The sequence below is a fragment of the Podarcis cretensis genome, assembly GCF_951804945.1.
Source record: "Podarcis cretensis genome assembly, chromosome: 1".
Lineage (NCBI taxonomy): Eukaryota > Metazoa > Chordata > Lepidosauria > Squamata > Lacertidae > Podarcis > Podarcis cretensis.
Window position 1 is genome coordinate 98816375 of NC_137170.1, and position 25612 is coordinate 98841986.

General features: G+C 40.4%; 1 protein-coding gene and 1 long non-coding RNA gene across 8 annotated transcripts in view; one reads left to right on the top strand and one right to left on the bottom strand.

Annotated features, from left to right (window-relative positions):
* The window catches only part of NCKAP5 (NCK associated protein 5), a 632725-nt gene that overhangs the window by 374655 nt on the left and 232458 nt on the right, over nt 1–25612 (bottom strand). For 6 of the 7 annotated variants that reach the window (XM_079992729.1, XM_079992727.1, XM_079992728.1 and 3 more), the window contains one exon: nt 2437–2510. In XM_079992729.1, the coding sequence (XP_079848855.1) occupies nt 2437–2510 (74 nt within the window). Of the gene's footprint in view, nt 1–2436; nt 2511–12963; nt 13025–25612 lie in introns of those variants that run through there. The other variant, XM_079992731.1, reaches the window with a different exon arrangement.
* LOC307226565 overlaps nt 1–25612 on the top strand; it is a 51190-nt gene that overhangs the window by 15192 nt on the left and 10386 nt on the right. The window lies entirely within an intron of this gene.

The window sequence follows — 25612 nt, forward strand, 5'->3', positions numbered from 1 at the left end:
TGACAGGGAGATTTACAGACAGGGAAGCACTGATTTGATCCTGAAAAGTATTGTGTTCTGCCCAAGTTAGTAAAGTTTATCTGCCTACAACTATTTTTATCTTCCATACACATCCATTAATTTTTCCATTTATTGTAACTTGTTAATCAGACAAAATGCTTTTATTATCTTAATTCATTCACACAATTTCTCTTGCAATATTTCCTTTTTAATTATGGTTTTTGAGATTACTGCAGCTAGCAGCACCTTGGATTCTAGTTGAGAAGAGCCACTAGAATAGGGTAGAGAACCCGTGGCCCTCCAGACATTGCTGGACTCACATCATCTCCAGTCAGCATGGCTAATGGTCAGAGAGGAAAGGGGGTTTGGGAGTCCAGCAACATCTGGAGAGCCCTGCAGTAGACCACAGACATGCTGGATCAGGTACTTGATATTGGACCCAAATCCAGCAGTCCAGACCTCCAATGACCATAGCCCTTGAGCTAGACTCCACTCTAAGGATCAGCCTCTTCAAGAGCCTCTCCACCAGGCCTGCTCTTGACTTCAAGTAATAAACCTGATGAAGCAATGGAGAGGTTGAAGGCCAGAGAGCTGCTCGTTGAAGGCTATCTGTTTTCCCGCAAGGGGAGTGGAGCCTAGGAGGGATAATCAGGCCTAGAGAGTCTATAAGGGCTCAGTGAACATCAACTACTCAACACAACAAGTAAACTCTCTGGGACCTGTCCAGGGTTCTGAAGGGCCTATCCATTACCACTCTCATTTCCTAATTCTAGTTCTTAGCCTTTGAGTGGATATGTACAGTTCCTGCCTGCCAGTCACCTTCTGTTACTAACAGCCCCAGACCAGCTTCTTACAAGTTCCTCCACTGACTCATCATCATCATCAGGACAGTTTCCAACAAGCATTAGGGTTGTTCTTGTCAGTGTTGCTCACCTATGGGTCATAGCTTTAATTTAGATGTATTTTATTTATTTTATTATACCATTAAAAGTCTAAACTAAATGCATTGGAATAGCAAATAATATTAAAATTACAGTGACAATTCTAAGCTTCTTTATCTGAGAGTCGGCCTCTACTTCTGAGTAGATAAGGTATTGGATTGCATTGTTGAGGCTGTAGTCCTGTTCTTAGTTTCTTAGGATTAAGTCCTATTGTACTCAATTAGATTTTTGATCATAAGATTGTCTTGGTTTTTTGGTTCAGTGTCTATATTTACATTTTTGAACATAGTGGATGGCATAATGCCTTTGTTCCATTACTGCACAGATTATCACTTGCAAAACTTAACACACACCCCACACCTGATGTAGCCTGCACCCTCCTCCGGAAGGCTGGAAGGAACCCAGCCTTTGATCTAGGGGATGCAGGGGTAGGAGAGGTGGGAACATTCCCTTGCAGAAGAGTAAATCATTTTGCTATTAGAACAAGAGGCTTAGAGCTACTTTTGATACGAAGTCTTTGCCTTTAAAGTCTACTTACCCTCAGGTAGCACAGTGGGTCAATGTGTTTGGCTGTTAACCAGAAGGTTGGTGGGTCAAGCCCACCCAGGGATGGCTGTGGGCAAGATTCCTACATTGCAGGGGGTTGGACTAGATGACCCTTGGAGTCCCTTCCAACTCTTAAGATTCTAAGAAGTAAGCCCTGGGATTTACTCCTAGGTAAGGAAGTACAGGATTCAAGCAAGTGTGTGAAAATGTAGCCAATTATTCCAGTTGGAAGCCAAGCATCAGTTTGAGCAAAGTGAGCTATGCAATTGGTATCGTAGAAAAAGGCAGTGCAATTAAAAATAACAACCATATCCAGATGGATCAAGAAAACAAGCTCATCATGCTGTCAGTCAATCTGACACAGTATTACAGTATATCATCCAACATTAAATATCAGATAAGGATAAGTACTTATGAATAAAGATTTGATCTTTTTCAGCAGATGTGTTGAGGTACGATTCTAATACTTGGCTGTTACGTTTGAGACTGACTTCACAACGCAGATGGGGGAGAAATTCATTTGGTTCATATTTTAAAGTGCACTTTCCAAAAACATGTGAAAGAAAACCCTGCCCTTCTCCAAATTTTGCATTGTAGTTCTCCAACCAAAGAATGCATACAAAAATACATACATTACCGAAAGTGCATGCAAGAATTTGTATATTAGTGAAAACAGTGCACAAAATTCATTCTATTATGGGGAAATTGCAAATAATGGACCTACCAGGCAAAACTGCATACGGAAATGAAACACTGAAAGAAATGCTAATGAAAAATGCACACAAATTTTCATATGGACTTCCTGCTTTGATTGCAAATGTATGTGGAAATGGGGAGAACCAAAATGAATGTGAACAACCGAAACTGACAGATTTCTCCCTCTCTACTCCACAGTACTTCTTCTGAGTAAATATGAATTGGCTCACACATATATCATTTATATAATTACCTCCACACATTCCAGCGCTGCTCTTCCAGCTGAGTCAGCAAATGGTCAATGTATCTATTTGAGTCCATATATTCCTGTGATAAAAGAAATTGTTCAGCAAATTAATTTGTGTTAACTGATGCAGGTTTCAATCATACAAAAACTGTAGTTCATCAGACGTGTAGTTTCTCCTGCAGTGTTGTTGTTGTCACTATTAATTAGTTCACTTCCCATAAGGCATCCCAAAGCAATTTACAATATAATAAAAACAATACACACAGAGAGACAGAGACAGAGAGTTTAAAACAACAGTAGCACATAGATAAAATCAATTCAGGTAGTGTTCATAGTGGCTTTGAGGAAGTGCCATGGGAAAATGGAGATCCCACCATGGATATCCCAAGTCACAAATAATATGGCCATGAAAAGCATATTAATTTAATTCATGTAAATGTTCAATAGCTGTTGCAAAGGGAATAATAGATTTGTAAGAGTTTGGGAGTGCCCACATCTTATCATCTTCTACCAATCTGAAACACTTTGTGCCACTTTTTAGATAAATGGGCTGGATCCAGACTTTGCTGCTGACAGCAAAGGGGAGTGAGGAACCTTTCCTTTGTATCTCCCAGTGCCACCAACCACACTGATCTGGAAACAGCCTTTCTATCTATAGAAGGCAAAGTCTGGATCTCACCCAATGTAAACAAGCAAAAAAGGCAACCAGAAGTTAATAACTACAATGTACTTAATCACCGTACTATATTATTATATATATATTTAATGCTTTAAAATGGGTAAAATGAATTTATAAAGTTGTTAGAGGTTCGTGGTTGTGTGAGTAATAACAGTTTTATTATTTGTATCCTGCCCATCTGACTGGATTGCCCCCGCCACTCTGGGCAGCTAGCTACTTATACTCAGCATGGAAGAGTACATTAAATTGTACACATTCTTTATTTTTTTAAGTAGCATATTCAACAATGTTTACATGAAATCTCTTTTCCATTGCCTCATATTTTTATGTTTGAAATGTTCTGTGCAAGTACTGCTTTTTTCACGAAAGCCAACATTTTACCAGCCATGAATCAATTGATTATATAGTAAAAGAAATACAACAACATAACTCTCCCCCCCAGTAACCGTTAAAGTAAACTTCTAAAAAAAAAATCATTTCAATATTAAATGCAATCAAAAGGAGCTAGTAATCAATGCTGCTTTTCATTACACACAATGCTTATATTGCTGTGTATCTTTTCTCAAGAAAGGTTTTAATAATATGCAAAGTGTATAATGCAACAGTATGTGTCATCAGAACTTCTCTGATGTTTTCTGTACTCACCCAAATACAAGAGATGCACCCCTTTGAGGAAAATATCTTTCTCCACACATGGGTTGTTTGGCAGGCTTTATTATTGATTGAGAAGGCATGTGACTGTGGAATTGTGTATTGTGTAATGACAGGTCTTTGTTCAGCCATTTCTTCTCATAATTGAAAAGTGCAAGGTGGAAGTGTCATGAATAATGCATCAATGCCACATCTCTTTTCAGCATGAAGATATATGTTACAAGAGAACCACTATCATATTTCATGTACAGTGGGTGCCTTTTATTTTCCCAGCAATTTCAGGAACTCCCCAGTAACATCTCAGTAGATGCCTTAATTGAAAGACACCACCATAAAACATACGCAAGGAAACAACTTAAGCGATCAATGTACTTTCCTTTTTTAAAAGACCAAATTCCATGTTAATAATCACTTGCATTGCAAATTAGCCTGTGGCAGCTCAGAGCTTTGATTTTGACTTCTGCTTTGGATAACACTATGGCATACACTGGGCCATGTTCCATGCCAGTAGGTATTGTATAATTAGAACTATTTCTGCCATATAAATAAATATCAAATGGTGAAGCATGCTTAAATCAGAGTTGGATCCAGATTTGCCATTCCGTCAATAGAATACAGTGGAGACCCCCACTACAGAAAAGGAGGGGGATATTATTTACATGGCTTCCTGCTTTCCCCTGCAACTCCTTCCACACAAGCATCCCTTCCCATGCTGGCAGCCCCAGCTTGTGGCATCCACCAGGAAAAGCCACCCAGTACAGAGAGTGTCACTTAACCTGTTCATTATGCCTCTTCTTCCATTGTCTCTTGAAACAGACAGATGCCAACATTTTAGTTTTGCAGTTCTGTTGGTAAATTTATTAGAAACCAAAGCAGACGTCATATTCTAATACTAAGTCAGTGAAAAATTGGCAAATGCCTTTAAAGTTTACATGCACCATACAGAAAGATCTGAAAATCAAATACATTGAAATATGAAATTTATTTATTTATTAACAAAAACCTATAGCAGTTGCTTTAACAAAGCATTTTGCATTGATTTCTTAATTGTTCAAAATTACTTAAGCATCAGTGCACATTTAAAATTAAATCTCAGCTGACGTGACTAAGACTGATCTATCATATTCTGAAGCCAATTGTTTTTATATTCCACTGTTGCAAATTTTGGCTGGGTGTCCTTTTCTAACATCGTTCTTTTCAAGCACACAAGTGTATACAGCATGAAGTCAAAAAGCTACTTTACAGCTTAGTTCTCCAGCCTTTATTCATGCTGAATACATTTTTACATAAGTGTCAATGGTGGACCTGGCTAGCAAGGCATCTCTGGCTGTACAACAAGGATTGCCTTCCTGACAAGACCAGGGTTGCCGTGGAATGGTGCTCCTTGGGTTTTATGAGAAACAAGAAAAGCAGTCTATTCTGGATGGGATTATTTTTATTTATTTTATTTATTAAATTTGTATACCACCCTTCACAGACCCCAGAGTGGTTCACAAGCAATCCAAGAATACAATATCAAAACACCGAATACATGATGAAAACAAGAACATAAAACGAATCAATAACCTATCCACCTGAAATATCAAGTGTGCACTCTGGGAATACCTCCTTGATTCAACTTTGCCCCTGGAGACTCAAGTGGCCACACTGGCACCTATTTCCAGCTAAGGCCAGGGGCAGCCTGAGCACAGTTACCTATTCCCTAGTAATATCGCTATTAAGATATTGTAATGTGGTTCATGCAGGGCTGCCTTTGAAGACAATTCAGAGATCCCAGCTGGTGCAAGATGCACCCACAATGGTGTTGAGTGGTACTCTTGGGTGAGACTATATAACACCAGTCTAAAGTTCTGCACTGGCTGCCTGATTGCAGAGGCAGATTTACAGCAGCATGATAGGTTCCACTGCACAAAGTACTGAGCCTAGGGTTGAAGACAAAATTGTGGGGGTGGACTGCAAAACGTTAAAGGCGAAGCCACAGTGCCTTCCTCTAAAAAAACCCAGGGTGTTATGACTGGACTAAAATGTAGCTACATATAAGGAAGGAAGGACAGATTCTCATTGAGACTGACTAAGGAGTTAAAATAATCAAGTTCTGAGCAGTCAGCATTTAACAAGGGCATGTAGAAACTACGCCATCGCTGAATCATTGTTTACAAGAATACAGGTCAAACAAAATAAGCTGAATATAAGTGATGGTTGTAAGTAACTGACCTCTGCAGCATATGGTGCTTGTATGTGAATCATGTATGTGATGGATCAAATGAGACAGGAGGTGTTAACCAGGCATGAGAAGTATTTATGTGAAGTGCTGGAAAAAATGTAGCAGAGTTCCCCGCTCCTTCTGTTTTCATGCGGGCATTCAGATAGTGTGATACCAACAGAGGATACTTTATACCAGTGTTTCTGAAAGCTCTCTTGATCCCAGCAATCTGACCCAACCTTTATGGGTCAGGTTTGGGGAAATTAATGAATGTTCTGCTCTCAGATCAAGGAAGAATGCAGACCAGAATAGTTTGCTCTGTTCCATAGAAGGGGAAGGAGGATGCCTTTCTTTGACGCCTTCCTATGGTATATTATGTCACAATAAATATGTTTTTTAGATGCCACAAGACTCTTTGCCGCCTTCTTCCTAATACCTGTTTGCAATGTCAGCTAATTATTATAAAATCTGTGCTAAGAAAATTTCAATAATAATTAGTTGGCAATGTGTCTGCCTCGTAATATGCCAGTATATTTTGAGACAAGTTCCATTGCACCTGAAAATAGTCCTTTACTTACAATGTAAACTAAACATAATACACATTTATGTGTGTCTTTTGCAAATGTGTGGTCTCTGAAGGATACTCCAAGGGTAGGGCATGCTTCACAAAAATCTGACCTTTATAAAACCAAATCAAGAATATCCAACTGTTGGAACAACAACAAAATTCCAAGTTGGGAGGCGCGACAGAACTTCGCTATTGAACGAATAAATGTACCCATCAATTTACAGTCATCCCCATCTCAGTTTTCTAATCAAACCTACTCCATGACTTGTACCAACTGGGAACTATCACTATCATTCTCAAGTATCAGGTTCTGATTGGACACAGACTGGAAATTTCAGGAGCCACACTGTGGTGAACATGTGCATCTTCTCAAGTAGCAGTGGCAACCCATCTGGCCAGCCAACAATGATGCATTACGAAATCCCACCACCAACAAAGCTCCTGAATGTGCTGGCAGATAAACAAAAACACAAAAATGTGTCAATTTAGAACTACCTCCTGCCCCCCCCCCAAATCCTCCCCAGGCCCCACTATTAACAAATGGCACTTGTAATTGGCCAGTGGTGAGTTAATGATGCTTTGAGTTTAAGTGCTTCAACCATCACTAAAAGGAACAAGGATTCTTGACTACCTTGCTTCACTTCACCATTACCATCATCAAACGGATATGAGCATTTCCGCTCTGTATATAAGGACCCTAAGAATAACATGAGAGTTATGTGAAGAGAAAAAAAAAAATCCCCTATTACAGACAGATCCTATTAAACCTTCAGGAAGGGGATGGCAATCAATTCAGCTTATCCATTTTAGAACTAATAAAACAGACATAAAATTTAAGTGGAATTTCATCTATAAGCACCATCCATTGACAAAGCTAATGTGAGGGAGGGAAAGCCATCAAAATTCCTCACTCAAAGGTCTCCAGTTCAGTTGCCTAGACTCTCTTTATAAAAACATTGCTGACTTAGAAAATCATTCCCCAGAGCTATATACAGTAGCTCCTGTATGTTGTGACCTGTCATGAAGACACAGACATGAAAGATTAGCGATGAGAGGCCAACAGGAGTGCAAGGGCTGGGGCTTCCTTGTCTGCAGACATGCCAACACATTCTTTACCCCTTTAGTAAGACAGCTGAGAGGCATCTTGCTTTCATTGTTTCCTGCCGTCACTTTGTCTTTCTGTTCCACGTCTGACAGCGCACCCAGCTCTAGCCACAAACATTTTCTGCTGAAGGAACGGGACTTGTTAAGGCAGGTTTTAAAGTAACATCTGTTCTGCAGTAGCCGGCAGTGCTTGTCTAGTCAATGCACATTTATTTTCTAAGAACCATTGCTATACAATTAGTCTTATACTTAGTGGGTGCACATTTATGCATGCATGTGTTTAGATGCGCGCGCACGCACACCTAATGCAGACACAATTCAGTATTAGTAAAGCCCAAATGAGACTGTATACTGCTTAAGTTACCATTGAAGCTATTTTATGTTCTCTCTTTTCAGTTGAACTTGCACCAGTTTTATTCTTAGTCTGGGAGAAGAGAGAATGTGTGAACTTCATACCCAGATCTGGTATGAAATGTCATTCATTTTTGTTTTGGATATGCCTTATAAGGTATACAATGACATCACAAACATGTATGGTGACATTTTACAAAGACAGATAGGAAGACGGTTTACTGAATAGAAATTTAGTCAAGAGCATAATACACTCAGCTTTAAATAGGCTTAAAAGTGCTTTCGCCTCCTCTTGGGAAGTGTCCTGACCCTCAAACATGACTCCTCACATTACCTAGAGGAAGATAATAATAAAGAATTACAGGTTTCTACACTTGGGGAGGGGGTCAATACCTCTCCCTTGACCCTCTGACAAGATGACATAGTTTTCTACCTTCTGCAGATTCAGAGAACAAGCCCCCAATCCACAACATAAAAGTCAGTACTTGAAGATTCAGACAAAGGCCCTTTAGGTCAGCACAGTCATCTCAAGGAGGAAGGAGCCATGACAATTCACATAAGACTTCAGAAGATCCCAGCTCTTTGCTAAGGCAACATATTCTGAAGCTCAGCTAGCAAGGCCCCTGGGGACTGACCAGGGTCCCGCCCTGCCTAGAGATACCTGCCTGGACTCGTATGGATCTGTTTCTTGCTTCTCCTTCCTGTGAGTCCCCAAGCCCCTTAACAGGATAGGAAGCAAAGAGAATTCCCAAAAGCCTCACAAAAATATGATCCTCTGATTTTGTTCAAGAACTCAAGGTAAGTGAACTGTAATAAACTCCTATATTATGTTTGTAATACAGATATTCTCTGTGAGAAAGAACAAATGGAATGAGAGCTTGAGACCAAAAAAGATGAAAGGAAGTAGGGAGGAAAGTCTGAATACAAAGTTTGAAGCCAAGACCATTATCCATTGCTCTGCCTGAATTTCTACCAGATGTGAATCTAACTCATTTTCATCATTTAGCACCTGTATTTTAAGGGAGTGATGGCCTTGCCCACAGATGTCTTCAAAAAGTAAGAATGAAAACTGCCCGCAATTGGAAATGAGTTCCCATGACAGCAGGGAATCAGGAGTCTTCCAGGCGAGAGTTGAAGATGAAAGTTGAACAAATAGTTCAAAAAGTTCATATTTTACATCTTTTCAATTTAACATTTTTTTAAAAAAAGTAATGCATTTTAATATGGAAAATTCTCACTATTAAATATCTATACAGCAAGCTTTTGTGTGAATTATATTTAAGCTGTTGTCAGGTGACAGAGTCAGGAGCAGATCAGCAATAAAACACCCAGTTACCTCTTTATTCAAATAAACCAGAACAGTGCAAGCCTAGTGATCGCAGGAACTCTTCCCAGGAGGAAGTGTGAGGACCGACGGTCTCCACCTTCCTACCACTATAAGGCTCCTCCCCCAGGTCCTTCCCCAGCAACCCGAGGTTCCTTCATCTTGCCTCTCTTTGCTCTGCACTCTTCATCCCTCTCCGTGTTCTGGGAGACTAGTGGGGAGGGGACCTGGTAACAGCAGAATGGGGAGATTCTTTAGCAGCCTGGCTCTTTAGCAGCCTGCCCCCACTCCTATCCAGCCTCCACTTCAGCCTCTGATTCTGGACTGCCCTTTGCCACAGCCACTTCCTGCTCACTAAACCCTGTTACCTCTTCAGCTTCCAACACCACCTCTACCCAGTCTGCTCCTTCTCCCTATAATCACTCATCATTGTCCCACCATCCATCTCCCCTCGGGGGTTCCCCAGCTGGTGCCTCCCACCACTGCTCTGCATCCAGCCAGTCCATGACAGCTGTAATAGGAATCTTGAATTGTACTATAGCTGCATGTGCACATCCATAAGCACCCACACATGCATATATATCTGCACACATATTTCCTGCCTTGAAGTATTTATAATGGTCCATATAAAATCTCAATAAAATTTATGGGATTTGAAGAAAACAACAACACATATTGTATACTGTAGGCAGAGCATATATTCATTTTCTTTGGGGGAATTATTATTTCGGGGAAGTGGGTATGGAGCTTATTTGTTTGAGACTCTATTCTTGCATTAATGAAGAACAACATTCAGTAAGGATACCAACCCCATTTTTAAAATAAATTTTTATTTTCAGCATGTACTGATGAATAAAAGTCCAGCCTAAGCCTACACTGTGTTTATGGAATTCTCAAAAAAAAAAAAAAAAAAAAAAAAGGCTAGGCATTTCCCAAATGCTGTCTAGTGAAAGTAGATAGCATCATGTGCCTTTGCTTAGAGAGGAAATTTGGCACTTCATTTAGCAAAATGAAGTGGTCATTTTGAAAGGGAACCTACAATTAGAAAGTTCAGCACCATCCCAGCAATAGGCAATAAGTCTAGAAAAAGAACTTGTGGAATACGTGTCTGCGTGTCAAAATTGTCTCCAAACCCCAATAAACACTAATAAGCCCTAGTGAGATATTTTGTTCCTCAGAATCTATTTTGAATGAAAATCTGTATTTGAAAAAAAGCAAATTTAATAAAAGTTGTTATGCTTGGATAATTCCAAAAGTTTTAATCCAGCAATTCATGTTCTCAGTAGCTACCATCATAAGCTTAACTTAGTGCCGTGAGACATTTATTGCTATTACATGTGAATCAGGAGCTACACCATGTTCAGAATGAAAATTGCCCCCTTCCTGGTTTCTATTTCCCTCAAAGGTGCTGCTTATAGTAAAAATAGATGGGGATTTTTACACCAAATGTACTGAAAAGTAGTGGGACAGTCTATCATTCACCCACCTTTGATAGTGCACATGGTATTTCAGGGCAGCTACAAGATGCTCAAAAGGTAAGTAATTCTCATGTGATCTTGAGTTGCTGCACAGTTAAGGAACCAAATCCCCATTTTTGTAGCTGTTGTGAAACCAACAACTGTGCACTTGCTGTGCACATTTCTAATAACTGTGTGTTCATTTGTCAGTCCTTTCCATTATCAGTACAGTAGCAACAGCATGGGATGCTAAACTCATCTCTGTGTCTGCGACATTTCATTTCCTTGTGTTTTCTGATTCAAAAGTGTTACATACCACATGGAAATCTCATTGAGCCGCCAGGATTATACTTGTGGAGGAGGCAATTAAAAAAATTGAAATGAACTATTTAATCATTTCTTTTTAAAAGCATTTGCATTAGTATCAGCTTAACAGTAGTTAAATAAAAGGATTCTGAAAAACCAACAATAATTCTCAAACAGGAAATACTTTCAAAGGGTACCATTTAACATTTTGAGGTGGGGGGTGCACAGTAACCATATCCCTATGACAACACCAGAGAGGATTTGTATCTAACTGCAAGGATCTAATTTATTTCTCATATAATAATATCCAGTGGCCATTGTGAACATTTCATTATCATGGAAATTAAAGACAACACAAAGAAATTAATGTTTTAAGAGAAACCTAGCATGGTCCATTAAACTCTGCCTTTTATTGTCTGTATAACTGTAATAAGATACGTTTTCTCCCTTTCTGTAATATATACACATACATTTCTGAATAATGGGAAAAACACTTTCCATAAATTACATACGAAAGCTTTGAAGGCAAGCCACTAGCTCAGCACAACAGTCTTCATATTTCCATATAAATGTACACTGTGTACTTTTTTCTTTTCTCGATTGTCACACGCCCCATAAAGCAATACAATTTATCCCAGTAGATGTTAACTCTTGCTAATTTGTAACAATCACAAATCATGGCTAAGTTGAACAAAGCGAGGATTTTTGCCATTATTACCAGCAAGGGCCAATAGGAGTTGGCCTTCAGAAAGAGATGGCAGTTGACTACAAGCCAGGATATGTAGTTATACTACTATCTTCTGTGGTTTGGGCTAGAAAGAACAGGGAGAAGTCCCAATGCCCAGATCAGGCTAAAGGCTTTATATGTGTGGCAGTAGAACTCCACATCCATGACCCTACTTGGATAGGAAATCTCCTGAACAAAATTGATGTGCCCATGATGACATTCTCCAACCTGATCTAGCAACCTGGAGCTATACTTCCACACCCACACTTTTTCAAGAGGAGAAATGTAAGGCCATATTTAGGTCTCCCTTACTTTACTTTCCCTTCCCTGCCAAGCAGGTGATTGGTATGACTGCAGCTTATTTTTCCAGGGAGGCTAGGCATGCAACCTTTGCTGCTGTGCAAGCACTGAATTAGATCAGTGCCTACACTGTCAGGTTAATTTTCCTGAATATTTGACACTGGATCTTTGGCGTTTGAAATGTCTTTCCTTCTATGGTTTGAACAGAGGCACGTTCTTTGTGACACAATACTTTTATCTCATTAGACCAAAACTTTTATGGTCTCTGTGCAGTGGCTCTGACCACAAAGCGCCACTGTTTAGCTCGTTAACCAAGGAATGTACAGTGGAATGCACAAAATTGGTGTGCTCACTCTTGTCATGCCAAACAGCAGTAGCCTGTCTACTCCCATGTTATCCGCAGGGGAGAAATATTTCATTCCAATACTGCTCCTACATTGTAATTTCAGTGGAGATTTATCTAGCCCCATTCATTTTTGTTTGTCCCCATTCCGAAAAGTACATACAGTAGGAGCTATCCCACAACACCTTTCAGAAAAGCATATGAAGATTCTAACTACAATTTCTATCCAAGAAGATGGAAGTAGTTTTCCCCCTTTCCCTCTGGGCACTTGGGATAAAGCTGGTGTTAATGGTGAGGAAGAGGAGAAGCAGAACCAGGAAACTCTGGGATTCAGCAATGTCTCAGCAGATGCTCAAACATCCAGTCCTGCCAGAGGATACCACATGCCTAGAAAAAGGATTTGGGACCTATTTTAGCCAGGAGGCACATGTCGTGCTGGATGGAACCATAAGCATAAGTGGCATAAAAATTATTGTAGATTTTACCTTTGCAATGAAGGCTACTTTCTATACACACATACCACTTTCCTGTATCCAGGCAATCAAAAAGTATTACCAGAGTTCAAGGACATGTTCCAGTCAGGCAGCATGTGAAGCAAGGCCAGTGAAGGATGCAACCTGGGGGGAAAGGGTGTGGATAAGGAGTGTGTGTGCCTGGAGAAAGCCAAATAGAGAGGATTAAAGGTAAAGGTAAAGGTACCCCTGCCCGTACGGGCCAGTCTTGACAGACTCTGGGGTTGTGCGCCCATCTCACTTAAGAGGCCAGGGGCCAGCGCTGTCCAGAGACACTTCCGGGTCACGTGGCCAGTGTGACATCGCTGCTCTGGCGAGCCAGAGCCGCACACGGAAACGCCATTTAGCTTCCCGCTGGTAAGCGGTCCCTATTTATCTACTTGCACCCGGAGGTGCTTTCGAACTGCTAGGTTGGCAGGCGCTGGGACCGAGCAGCGGGAGCGCACCCCGCCGCAGGGATTCGAACCGCCGACCTTTCGATCGGCAAGCCCTAGGCGCTGAGGCTTTAACCCACAGTGCCACCTGCGTCCCGTAATAGAGAGGATTGGAGGGTTGCATTTTGCTACAGGGCTGAAGTTCCCCACCCCTGGACTAAAACATAGTGCAATTCACAAATAATACTTATTTCTATTAAAGAAGAGGAAGTAGACCAGCTATGCAGATCACAGGTTAAAAGCCTTTCAGTTGTACAGTGTAGACAATAGGTGCCAAGTCTAATAGTTATTTCTGCTTCTAATTGCCAAGCTTTGAAGACAGTTTAGAAATTGTAGCTGGTGCAGAATTAAATGACCAGATTGCTGATCAGGGCAAGACAGTCTGAACATATAACAACAATCCTGGCATGACTTCATGGGCTGACAATTAGTTTCTGGGTCCAATTAAAGTGCTGCTTTTGACCTATAAAGCCTTATGCTGCTCAGGACCCCAATATCTCAAGGACTGTCTCACCCAACATCAACCAATTAAAATCCAGCATTCATCATCTGAGGCCCTTCTCTGTGTTCCCCCTCGGAAGGAGATGCAGAGGGCAGCAACATGAGAACCGGCCTTCTCAGTAGTGCCTTCCCAATTGCAGAAGGACCTCCCCAGGGATGCACATTGAGCACCATAAGTATCTGTTTTTAGGTACCTTAATTTTCTGCTTATCTCTTTAGTGGGGTGGGTTGTGTCCTGTTCTTTTATGCTTATCACCAGTGAGCATTTTAGGTTGTTTTTACTTGTTTTTATTTTCTTTTCTGGAAGCTACTTTGAGTCACTTTTATGAAAAATAGTGAATTATGATTACTACTACTCAGAAAAAGGAAAGACTTGCCAAGCTTTTGTAAACACATCGTTTTCTAAATTATTTTCTAAAATCAACTACTATATCAATTTGTAGTAATTTAATTAAGATATCAGAACACTGAAAACAGCTTTATCTGATGGCATTTTGGCTTGTTCTGCTTAAGGACAGAGACCTTCATCAGTGTATATTTGAAGATTATAATAAGTGATGTAGATGACTCATTCTCATCATCATGTTAGAATCTATCCAAACACTGGATGTCTGGGCTGGAAAGGCATGCAGAATATGCAAGCATCTGCTAAGCCACAAAGAAAGTTTGGAAGATGGAAAGAAAGAAAAAGAGGCCTTGATCTATCCTTTGATTGCACAGGACAAGCTTTTCATTAACTTGATAAATGCTTTCTCACAGACTCTTTCTGTGACACCGCACAGCCTCTTCTTATTTTGCAAAACCATTCCTAAATAGTAATAATTTCTAGAGTGCTTCCTGTGCTGATCTCATTCCTCTGGCTATGAAAACTTGAGTTCTCTGAACTAGTCTTGCAACTTCATGCTGCCTCCTCAATGACGTTATTGCCCATGAAGGAACAGTGTGTGGATAGTGGTGGCTGATACTCTCACTTAAGTGCTACAATATCAACACTGAACAGAGAGGAACAAATCAATTCAACAGAGCCCCTGTAGGGCTGAGACTGGAGTGTAAAGTTTCAAGAGAACAACAGGTTCAAATTGCACATTATGCTTAACGTGTAGCAAAGTTTCTTATGTTTCTTTAATGAATTACAGTGGAGAGGATTCTTAAATAAATCACCACACATAGAAAGGAAGGTTTATCACTTCCATCTCCAGATGCAACCTCCTGAATATTGCCCCCTCCCCCAGTTTGGGGGGAGTTTCTACTAGTGCTATTTTCTTATTCTAAACCTTGTAGCTGCACAGTAATCTTTTTGTGGGGAACAATGCAGTTGGAGGAGGAAGGGGCTCCATGCACTGTGATTCTAATTAGCAATCTCTCCCCGTGCTTGTCATAAATTAATTAAAGAAAAACAAGAAACAGAGCGGCGTGCTATATATTAAGCTAACATGCACTTTGGCAATGAAGATTCCAGACTGGAAAGAACACTGGACCCTCCAACACGTCAAAAACTATTGTTATATAAAACATGCACTCTCCAACACCATCCTAGTACTATTAGTATTTCTATGGTGCATACATCTACAGACCAATTTTTTGAAACTGCCTTTTTATTGTGTCTAAGAACTCTGGCAATGGTCTGTGCTAGCATTGCTACCTCTTTTAAGTTGTCTAAACCTGGTACCATCTGTGTAGACAGTGCATGCTTAACTTTTAAGTCACAGCCCTTCCCCAGAGGGAGAAAGAAATAGAGTTATACTTGGAGAACTTGCAATTCTTTGACAAAATGCTACTCATTCATTAAATGCAACAAATATGGGATTCCATTTATTTCCAGAATCTAGCAACTCACTTCCAGAATCTAATCAGCCTCAGTCTACAGCATCAATAACATTTTCCTTTTGTTTACAAGTAGGTTGATGTCCCAATTAAGCATGGTTACAGAAGCTCCAGGTATTCAAAACAGACTAAGCCCCATTTTTTTCCAAAACAGCCGAATACACACCACCACTATTGTTTGGTCCTAAATATCTGAGCACTGAAATCTAATGCCTTTGTGTTGGACATACTAGAGCTGCTGATGGTGTAATATTTCTGAGTAACCAGCTGGCTGAGCAGCCCACCTTCCATATTCTTAAAGATCCATTTCTGAGACCAATACACTAGATGTGTGGGTTACTTAAATCAGGACAAGTATAACATTTACCATGCTAAAACTCCAGAACAGAGAGCTGTACATAAAAATACTGATTTGTTTTACTGCCCTGATTTCATTCTTCTTCTAATTAGTGAAGTAACCTTGTGTAGTTAGTTACAATTATCATTCCCATTTTATGATGCAAGGTCTTCGGGTAGAAGACAAGCGATTTGTCCAAGGCCACCTCATGTGTCCATGTAATGACTAAATATGTTCATTCTAGGCCAAAGTCCAACATTGGCCTAGGAATTCTAGGCCAAAGTCCAACATTCTGCTTGTATCTCTCTAACTTTTTAAGGATACTTTAGGTTCAGTGTCAGAGCTGCCTCCAGGTCCCAGCTCACAGAGGACCAACGCTAGGCTGTAGTTATGTACAAAAGTCTTTATTGAGGTTCAGTTTCCATTTTAAAGCCGCAGCGTGCAGCTCTACGTCTCGACCTTAGACCGGCGAAGTCCCGTCTGAGTCTCCTCCCCTTCCACACCAGTTTAAGACTCTCGCCTTGCTCCACCTCTTCCTAAGTTCCTTTCTCCTCTGGGCCCTCCTGCCCGCTAGGGTTTCATCCTTCCTGGACTCCTCTGATGCTGACCCTGATGATTCTTGCCCCTCCTTCCGGCGGGCTTTAGGACCTGGTTCCCTATCCGGGCTACCTTCTGTGCCGCTCGCCTGTACATTTGAACTTGGCGCGCGCGCCCAGCCTGCAACTTTCCTCTTGACCGTTAACTCGCTCTCCGATGGAGGCGTGGTCAACCCTGACTCATCTTCTCTCGCTGGTGGTGCATATGTGGGCTCTGACACCTGGGACTCCTCCCCCCCACTACGCTCTGGTGGGGAAGCTGGTCCTGATTTCCAACTGCTGCTCTGGGAGTCCCCGCTGGCCCCTTGCTTCTGGGGTGTCCCCCTTGGGTCGCCCCTTGCCCTGCCCATCGTCGCCCCCTTCTGTGAATCTTCCGATTCGCTGGAGAGGCTCGTGGAATCTATCGGGCTGCTGTCATCTTCTCCTACGCTGCCCTCGGATTGCTCCCCCTCGCTCTCCATCTCCTCTCCTCCCTGCGCTCCCGCTGAGTCCCTGACATTCAGTAAAAAGTAGAGGAAAACTTCACTGTATTAACACCTATGGCTGTGTTTCATCTTATTGTGCATTAACAGTTGAAAACTAGAGTTTGCAGACTGACAAATCCTGAAGTAAGAAAGTGTAACTAAACCTGTCAAACAAAAATGTCATCTTATATATTGATATGACTAAGTACTGCCTATCAGCAAATGGAATTTCCAACACACTGCCTTGTGACATTTCCTATTTCTTCATGCATTTTGCTCCTGTGGCTCTTGCTATGACTGAAAGCAGCAGGGTGATCATCTCCGCAGTGGGAAGTGAAGCACCTGCTGCTGAGAGTAATGATTGTGTCTTTACTAAATCTTGGATCTATTCATGTGCATTTGACCACTTAGATATATTAACAGCAAGCTCTCCATAGGTTAAGTAGTTAAATACTTTGGAACACCAGCTGAGAAGCTGGTAGATGTCACCTTCAGTGTCTGTTAGGGCCAAGAATAACTGACAAATCAAGACTGCCCTTCCATTAAATATGGCAAACCAATCAAAAGAAAAATGATGACCTTTTATCCACATTGTTTCATGGGAAGAAGAAAAAACAAACTTTCCATCTGCTAATGAAGTAAAAAAAAAAAGTAAACTAAACATTGTTAATTGCTGTAGGCTGCAATTACTCCCAACACCTTCCTCAACAATTCTTTTAAATGGTCTCACTGGGATAAATAAAAAAACCCACCTGTATTTACCTGACCATTATTAACTATATCCTGCAGTTATTTCAAAGATGTTGTTCTTAGTCTACACCAGGCATGTCCAACAGGTAGATCGCGATCTACCGGTAGATCACTGGACATCTGTGGTAGATCACCAAGCTCAACAACTTTGGCTGTCAATAACAATGGGTAGATCACAGCCAGTATTTTTATACTGTGAGTAGATCACAGTCTCTTGGGAGTTGGACATGCCCGGTCTACACTATCTCTCACACTGGTATGGAGTAGGGCCTCGAGCCTGATTCTGGCTCACTATTGTCTACACAGACTGGCAATGGCTCTGCAGGGTTTCAGACAGGTAGTCTTCCACAGAACTACCGGTAACTAGAGATATGGAGGACTGAACCTGGGATGTTGAGCTACAGCCCTTCCCCAAAGCTTTGCTCTTAATGTCAAGGCCTTCTGATGTCAGGGTCTGATGTCACAATGCTAATTACAGACAATAAAATACTGGAAATTATGCTACATCACTAGTAGTTCTGATTAACCTTTGGGGCAGAGAGGACGTGTTACAATAATAGGTTTTGGCATGCTTTGAGGGTGGTTTCCTGCCCTCCGAATTGTCTTCCAACAGTGTTGTGTAGTCAGTTACCTTGATGAGAGTTCTAGCTGCCTGCACAGTGGCTCCTTTTTAAAAGTATGTGCTGACCACCCCATTTCTAGACACCAGGCAGACAGTGTAATTGTCTTTCTCATAATAAGTTTATAGAAAATAGAGATGATTCAGCTGGGAGTGGGTTTACATAAATAAAACAGACATAGAACAACCTGCCCTGGGGTGAAGAATTGATTCAATTACAAATTGGGGCAGTGGGGGGTACATTTAGTTTTTCAGTCTCTTTCTAGTTGATGGGCGACCCAAAGCATCCTGAATGCTGGTGTCAGAAGTAGAGAGAGGCAAGGAAATTAAAACCTAATCCCAGCGAGATGGAAACGCTGCTGGTTGGTGAGTCCTATGGTGTGGGTAGAGACTTACACATCTATGCTGGATGAGGTTGCACTCCTCTACCACTCCCAAAAAGTATGTTTGCAGCTTGTGGCTAATTCTGGATCTAGTACTTTTGGATAAACAGGCAGCAATAGTCTGAGGTCCTTTAAACTAGCTTGTTGGTTCACCAGGTGTGGGTCTTTCTAGGGAACTTGGAGTTAGCCACAGTTATTATTGCCCTTAAAATAACTTACATTTCTATAGTATCTAGACATGCAGCTTCCCTTGAAGACCATCCAGAAAGTTCAACTAGTCAAAAAAATAATAATAATAATCCCCAGGAGTAGAAGACATCTGAAGGCAGCCTTGCATTGGGAAGTTTTGAATGCTTGATGTTTTACTGTGTTTTTATATATGCTGTATGCCGCCCAGAGTGGCTGCGGAAACCCAGCCAGATGGGTGGGGTATAAATAATAAATTATTTATTTATTTATTTATTTATTTATTTATTTATTTATTCTTACCACACATTAGAGATCAGAGCACACATACAAGACATTTGAAATCTTAACTGACTATTTATCCATGCTCTGGCAGAATTCAAGGTGCTAGCATTAACCTTTAAAGCTTTTAGTGGACCAGGAACAACACACCCTCCCTAAGAACCTCCTTTTCTCATATAAATAAATGCTTTTTTTTAAAAAAAATGTAACTTTAACTTGATTTGTCCTTGGCTATTGTGTATTTTGTGAAACATGTCGCTTAGCTGTACATATCAGGCTTGGCAGCCTGCAATTTTTGCAACCTTTATTATAGGTTATGGAGGGAAATATGACTTACCATGATGTACATGGAATGTTTAACTTTATACCACTTAAGTGTAACTAAATAAACCCCTTCAAAGATGAGTCCTGTCTCACACTTGACTGCAAACGAAGGACATCATTTATCCTCTGGAGCCAATCTGTCTCACTAAAGATATATTTAAGTCCAGAAGATACAATGCCATCACACTTTTCTTTTCTTTGCAAAGAATGACATGTAAGGGGATAATTTGTTACTCATAGGGTTTAAAGAGCAAATTGGAGTAGTCAACATAATTATTGCCTTGCTCTTTAAAAAAAATGACAATGCAGTCCTCTTTAGATCATTTTGCATGAACTTATTCTGTGAAGCCCAATGGATTGAAACAAAAATAATGGGCAAGGTCTGTGGTTAGAATAAAGATCTGCACTAATGTAATCCAAGGAAAGCTTGCCTTCTGAGATTCAAATTATGATTAAGCAGATTTGCCAATATCTGGATATTTTGCACAACTGATTCTTCTGAAATGCTTGAGTGTAGCACTGTGTAAGGTGCTGTGGGAGTGTAAGAGAGAGATGCAAACTGAGGCTCCAGCCCTGACCTCCTGAAATTCTAGATCCACATTGCTTCTATGTTGCTTCTGGATTGGACTTCCTTAGGATTGTCATTTAGCCTGTTATACACAACTTCCTGCCTACTCTGGATTATTCTACTTGCTTCTGGCCCTTCTGAACTTCAGCTGCTGCTTTTGGAACTCAACTCCTTGCTTGTCTTTGATAATACTCCTAACCTGTTCAGGTTGACAGCTTGCTCCCCAGAGCCTGAAAACTGAACTACTGCTGCCCAGTACTACCAGAACCCAAGTTTTTATAGGCCTCCCTGTGATTAAAGTGTATCATGATTATTAGATTATATACCATCCCTAGTGGAACATACCAGTATTAACATCTCCTGCATAACCAAAGTAGTAGAGCCATTTATTGTTGTTTAGAATAAGTCATCACAGCTACACATAGTCAATACACAATTTTAAAACTCCTGTGTTATGTTTCTTAAAGTTGTGTTTTAAAACTGCTATTGTGAGTTTTATGGCAATAAAAATAAATATGCTGCTCTACTTGTCAATCATAAATAATACTTGGCTATGGTCACAGAGACCATGGGAATTCTGCATTCTGAAACCAAATGTCTGTAACACTTGACATTTCTGGATGTCTGCATCTGTTTACATGAGGAGTGTAGTAAGCAGTTGAAAAAAAATTCACTGGGAGTTTTCAGAGCCATCCAAGACAGCAATAAACAGCAACCACCAAGATCCACCGCTTTAAATTAAAACTTTTTGAAGGGCTTTTCATTACTCCAAGGGTCAGTGAAATGGAAGCAAATTCACTCAAGTTTTCCTATGAACCCATAAAGCCCGTGATCAAGGGTATATTTTGTGTGCATTTTTTAAGTGCTTTCCTGATCAATCAACCAATCAATTTATTGAACCAGTCAGCAGACCACACAATGAAATTTATACGTTCATTATCACAGAAGATATCACATGTTCTTATAACTCTATTGACAGTTTGCTGAATATAAATTTGCTTTGACTATTGAATTCACCCACTTCAAGGCATACTGCAGTTGTAATAAACAGACACATCAAAACTACTTTGTGAAACCAACAAGTTATGTAGCACTGCTTTTTATTTTTATCAAAAGAGCTTGCATTGATAGCAGCATGCTCAGAAGATTTATCAAAATAGTTGCAATTCTCTTTTGAACACTGATCCATTAGCTGCTATCAACTGGAAATGGGGCTCTGGAGATTCTCTAGGAAAATCACTACATTAGGGCCAAACTAGATGTCACACAGTCTCTCACCTTATTGTAAATAAAAGGCAAGGAGCTGCCAATATGAATGGAGCAACAACATGAGGGACATCCCAACCTTTCCCTTTTTTTGCAGTTACACTGCTCAAACATGGCCGTCTCAAGTGGCTTTATCATTTTTGAGCAACCACAAAGAATATCCTAGATCCATTTTGGTTCTATTCAGAGTGAGGAGAGCACACACCTGTAAATCCAAACAGCCTTGTACAGGCAGTGTGTCCTGCTGTGTCTTTAGCAAGAACCCATGAAGCAAGGCAACCAGTGTCTCAGCACTTTAGATAGCTCCATTGTTCAGATGAAAGCAAGAGTTCGGCTGAGGCTTCATAACTCCTGCAGTCCAGATTACCTCTCCTAATCTCCATCCCTTCCCCACCTGTTCTCTTAGGTCAGCTTCCTGGACACAATGGGAGTGGCCCTCCCAATACCTGAGGGTATTGGGTCTACAGCTCCATGGCTGTCAGGTGGGCCAAATAATTGATTAGTCCTCAGATTTATCCAACTCTCCCCAGCAACTGCTCCAACCAGGCATAAACCAAAAGAAGGGTTTCTTCCTTGGAAATGGTTCAATGAGTAATACATATTGACCCTTTCCTTCATTTAGCTCCCTTTTAATGGCATGAAATTCATTCATTGTACTAAATGACAAAAACATGGTCATTATATAATCCTTTCACTTACATTAGAGGGCTACTTAAGTCAAACCTCAAGTTCCATAATCGAGTTCTAAGTTCAGTCAATGGTGGTCTAGGATTGTACAGCTAGCCAATGGTACAGAAGCAGAGGAGAGTGAAAAGCGTCATCAGCAGGAGCAGAAGTTGGACTGTCACAGTCTCTTTTAAAGGTACATAAACACATGTCACACTGATCACCTTATCATTCTGTAACTTTATAGCTAGGAATCAGTCTGATATTTCAGAAATGTCATCATCAAAATGCAATTTATATGTAAAATGATAAAGGTTTTTATTTTTAAAGAAAAAAGTGACTATTTGCTAAATGGCTAGAAATGACTCCACACAGCATGCAGCTGCATGTAACAAACTCCATTTTTACTCCTACAATATAGTCCTCAGAGACAGTTTTCTGGTGTATGAATGGAGCTGCTTTTGTTATCTTTCTGGGCTATTGATAAGTTTGCACTTAACAAAAGCAACTTGCTGGTCACAATTGTCGAGCTATTGATTTTTCTCAGCTACTTCTGCATTACCTTTGTTTCCTTTACTCTGCAAATAGTGATCCCTGTGGTGAAATAGCATTAGAGGGGCAGTATGATAAACTCTATTGTTGCTGAATGTCTCCCTTTGAAAATTTCCACTGGGATGGTGATGGCACTTGCTCATTGCTCTGTACACTTCCAATAATCTTACCCATTGAACACCATCTATTTTCTTGCTCAGATAGACGCAGGACTTGAGATTCTGAACAAAGTAAAATGCCATCCCGGCAGCATGGAACACAAAAGGGACTATAATTGCAGGAGCCTTTACATTCATACTACAAGACTTCATCAAGAGAATGAGAAAGTGTATCATGTCTGTGTTCCTATTGTTCAGTCATGCACAATGAATATATTTATCACTCTGTGATTTTTCCAGATAGTCTGGGGGTAGGGGGAACTACAACCTTCAGAGCAACAAAATCGTATCAGAAAGCCAAACCTCAATTTTCTGTCTGACAATCAGTCATCTAGCTAATCCATGTAAAATAAAAACAAATGTCAAATATATTTTTGTGCCTGTTGCATCAAAGGGCACAGATACTTGCTTATAACATTTAGAAATAAAATTAGTGAGTTTATACAATCAAGATTCAGAGCATCATTTCAGAATTATTATTCTATGGTTACTACTCTTAGAAATAGGCTTTGCCAAAAAAAGGGTCCTATTTGTTTTAACAGAACCCTTTTTTGTAATGCAAACTGCAGACACGGTTTAAAATTTAAAGGTTTAAAGTTCCCCCTTCACATGCTGGTGTCCTAATCCAGATCATGAGCCCCATAGTGTAAATTTGGAAGGAAAATGTACCCCTGCATTTAAGGGATGACCTACTTAGGATAATAGAATTGTAGAACTGGAAGGGACCCCAAGGGTCATATAGTCCAACCCCCTGCAACGCAGGAATCCTGTTCACAGCTGTTCCTTGGGGGGCTCCAACCAACAATCTTCTGGCTAACAGCCAGATGCACTGATCCATTGCACCACAGGAGGATTAACATTATGTGCACTTTGGAACTCAGGGCTAGTTGATGACTGCTACTCCTAATGGACTAGACCATCACAGAAATGAGAGTACAGACAGAACTTTCATGTTATCCTAGATCATTTGAAACACAGCACTTTTCAAAGGAGACTGTTCACTTCCTCGGCTGTAGAGTGCTCAAGGAGCAGATAAGCTAAGGATGGTGTTCTTCTGATGGAAGGCATCCATGGAAAACTGCCTCCCACCCCAAACCACTAGTGGATGTCTTCCCTCAATAAAAGGACACTAACAGAACATTTACATATATGTGATGACTAAATCTGCATAAAATAAAGAATCCCAGAGTTTTCCAATCTTATACAGTGGTACCTCAGCTTACAAACACTTTGGGTTACAAACACTTTGGGTTACAAACTCCACTAACCTGGAAGTAGTACCTCAGGTTGAGAACTTTGCCCCAGGATGAGAACGGAAATTGTGCACTGGTGGTGCAGCAGCAGCAGGAGGCCCCATTAGCGAAAGTACGCCTCAGGTTAAGAATGGTTTCGGGTTAAGAACTGTACTCTTCTAGGCTATGATGTGCCATAGTATTTTTGTTTCTTTGAAACCATTTGAATTTGACAGAGGAGTGAAAATAAAACAAACTCACTATGAAAAGATAGATCTTGGATTCCCATATTCTTTTATCAGTGCTCAAATGTTTTACTATAAATATATTCATGCAATGTTGTAACATTTAACTGATACTCCAGATCTTTATCTCCATCAAACTCAAGACTAAGAGATCAAACACATTTAACCTATTCAGAAACAAAGTTACAATAAAAGCTACAAGTTTAAGTGATGTTACAAATGCAAACCAGATATGAAAACTCTGGACAAGTCCTATAGCTGTATGGTACACTTAGGGGTGGCTCTTTCATAGCTCCAGTAAGTATGATGCACACATATCAGAGCATTGTCTGAATTGTGATCTCTTATAATGCACAGATGAGCCAAAGCCTGCTCTGATGTAATATCTTTTTCATTTGCCATTATATGCAGAGAACAATCCATCAAAAGTTAGTAGTGACAGTCAAAATAATGTCCCACTGAAATCAATGAAACTTAAGATAGCAGTAAATAAGATCTATTTCATTGTTTTCTCTGAGGGTTATACATGACAGGAGAAGTATTGCAACCACTAACGGCATAGGGAAGTGACCAGAGCCCGTGCTCTATAACTAAGCCATGGCCCTTCCACGATGCTGCAAAGTACCTTTTCACCTAACTCATTTCAGTAAACATACGCTCCTTTGAATCCTAGAGCCCAAATGGCATCACTAAGTATCTATTGTAACTTAATCTATTAACAGACATAAATGAACCTAAGTAAGATTTGGGATAATAAGGCACCCCATGTAAAATATTCATATAGACATTTATGGCTGGGTGGCATTCAATCCTGTGCTAAGAGGGGTTTGCACATGGGGAATGTGGTCTGCTTGTGTGGTGGGACTTTATCTCTTCTCCCCCACACCCTGGACCAGCTAAACCAGTTCTGGGTTTTTCCCCAACACGCCATGACAAATTTAGGGGGCAGGGTGAGAAGGGCGAAAGTCTTAATGCATGAGCAGACTTCATTCTCTGCACACAACAAATTAGTTGAATCCTCCCTGATATATGTTGCTCAATATGCACACCATAATCACACACACCCCATAATGAGATAAAATTTGCACCTACTTATTAATTTTGGCTATCAATACTGTAATAAAATACAATTGAGAACATTCATATCAGGATAAATAATAACATTAAAATGTATCTATGGGTCGTCAGGCCATGGGAATGGGTCAACAGCCTGAACCAGTTATTACTTCCGTAGGTATGTTTACATTTGGTTTATTGTACTTGGCTTGAT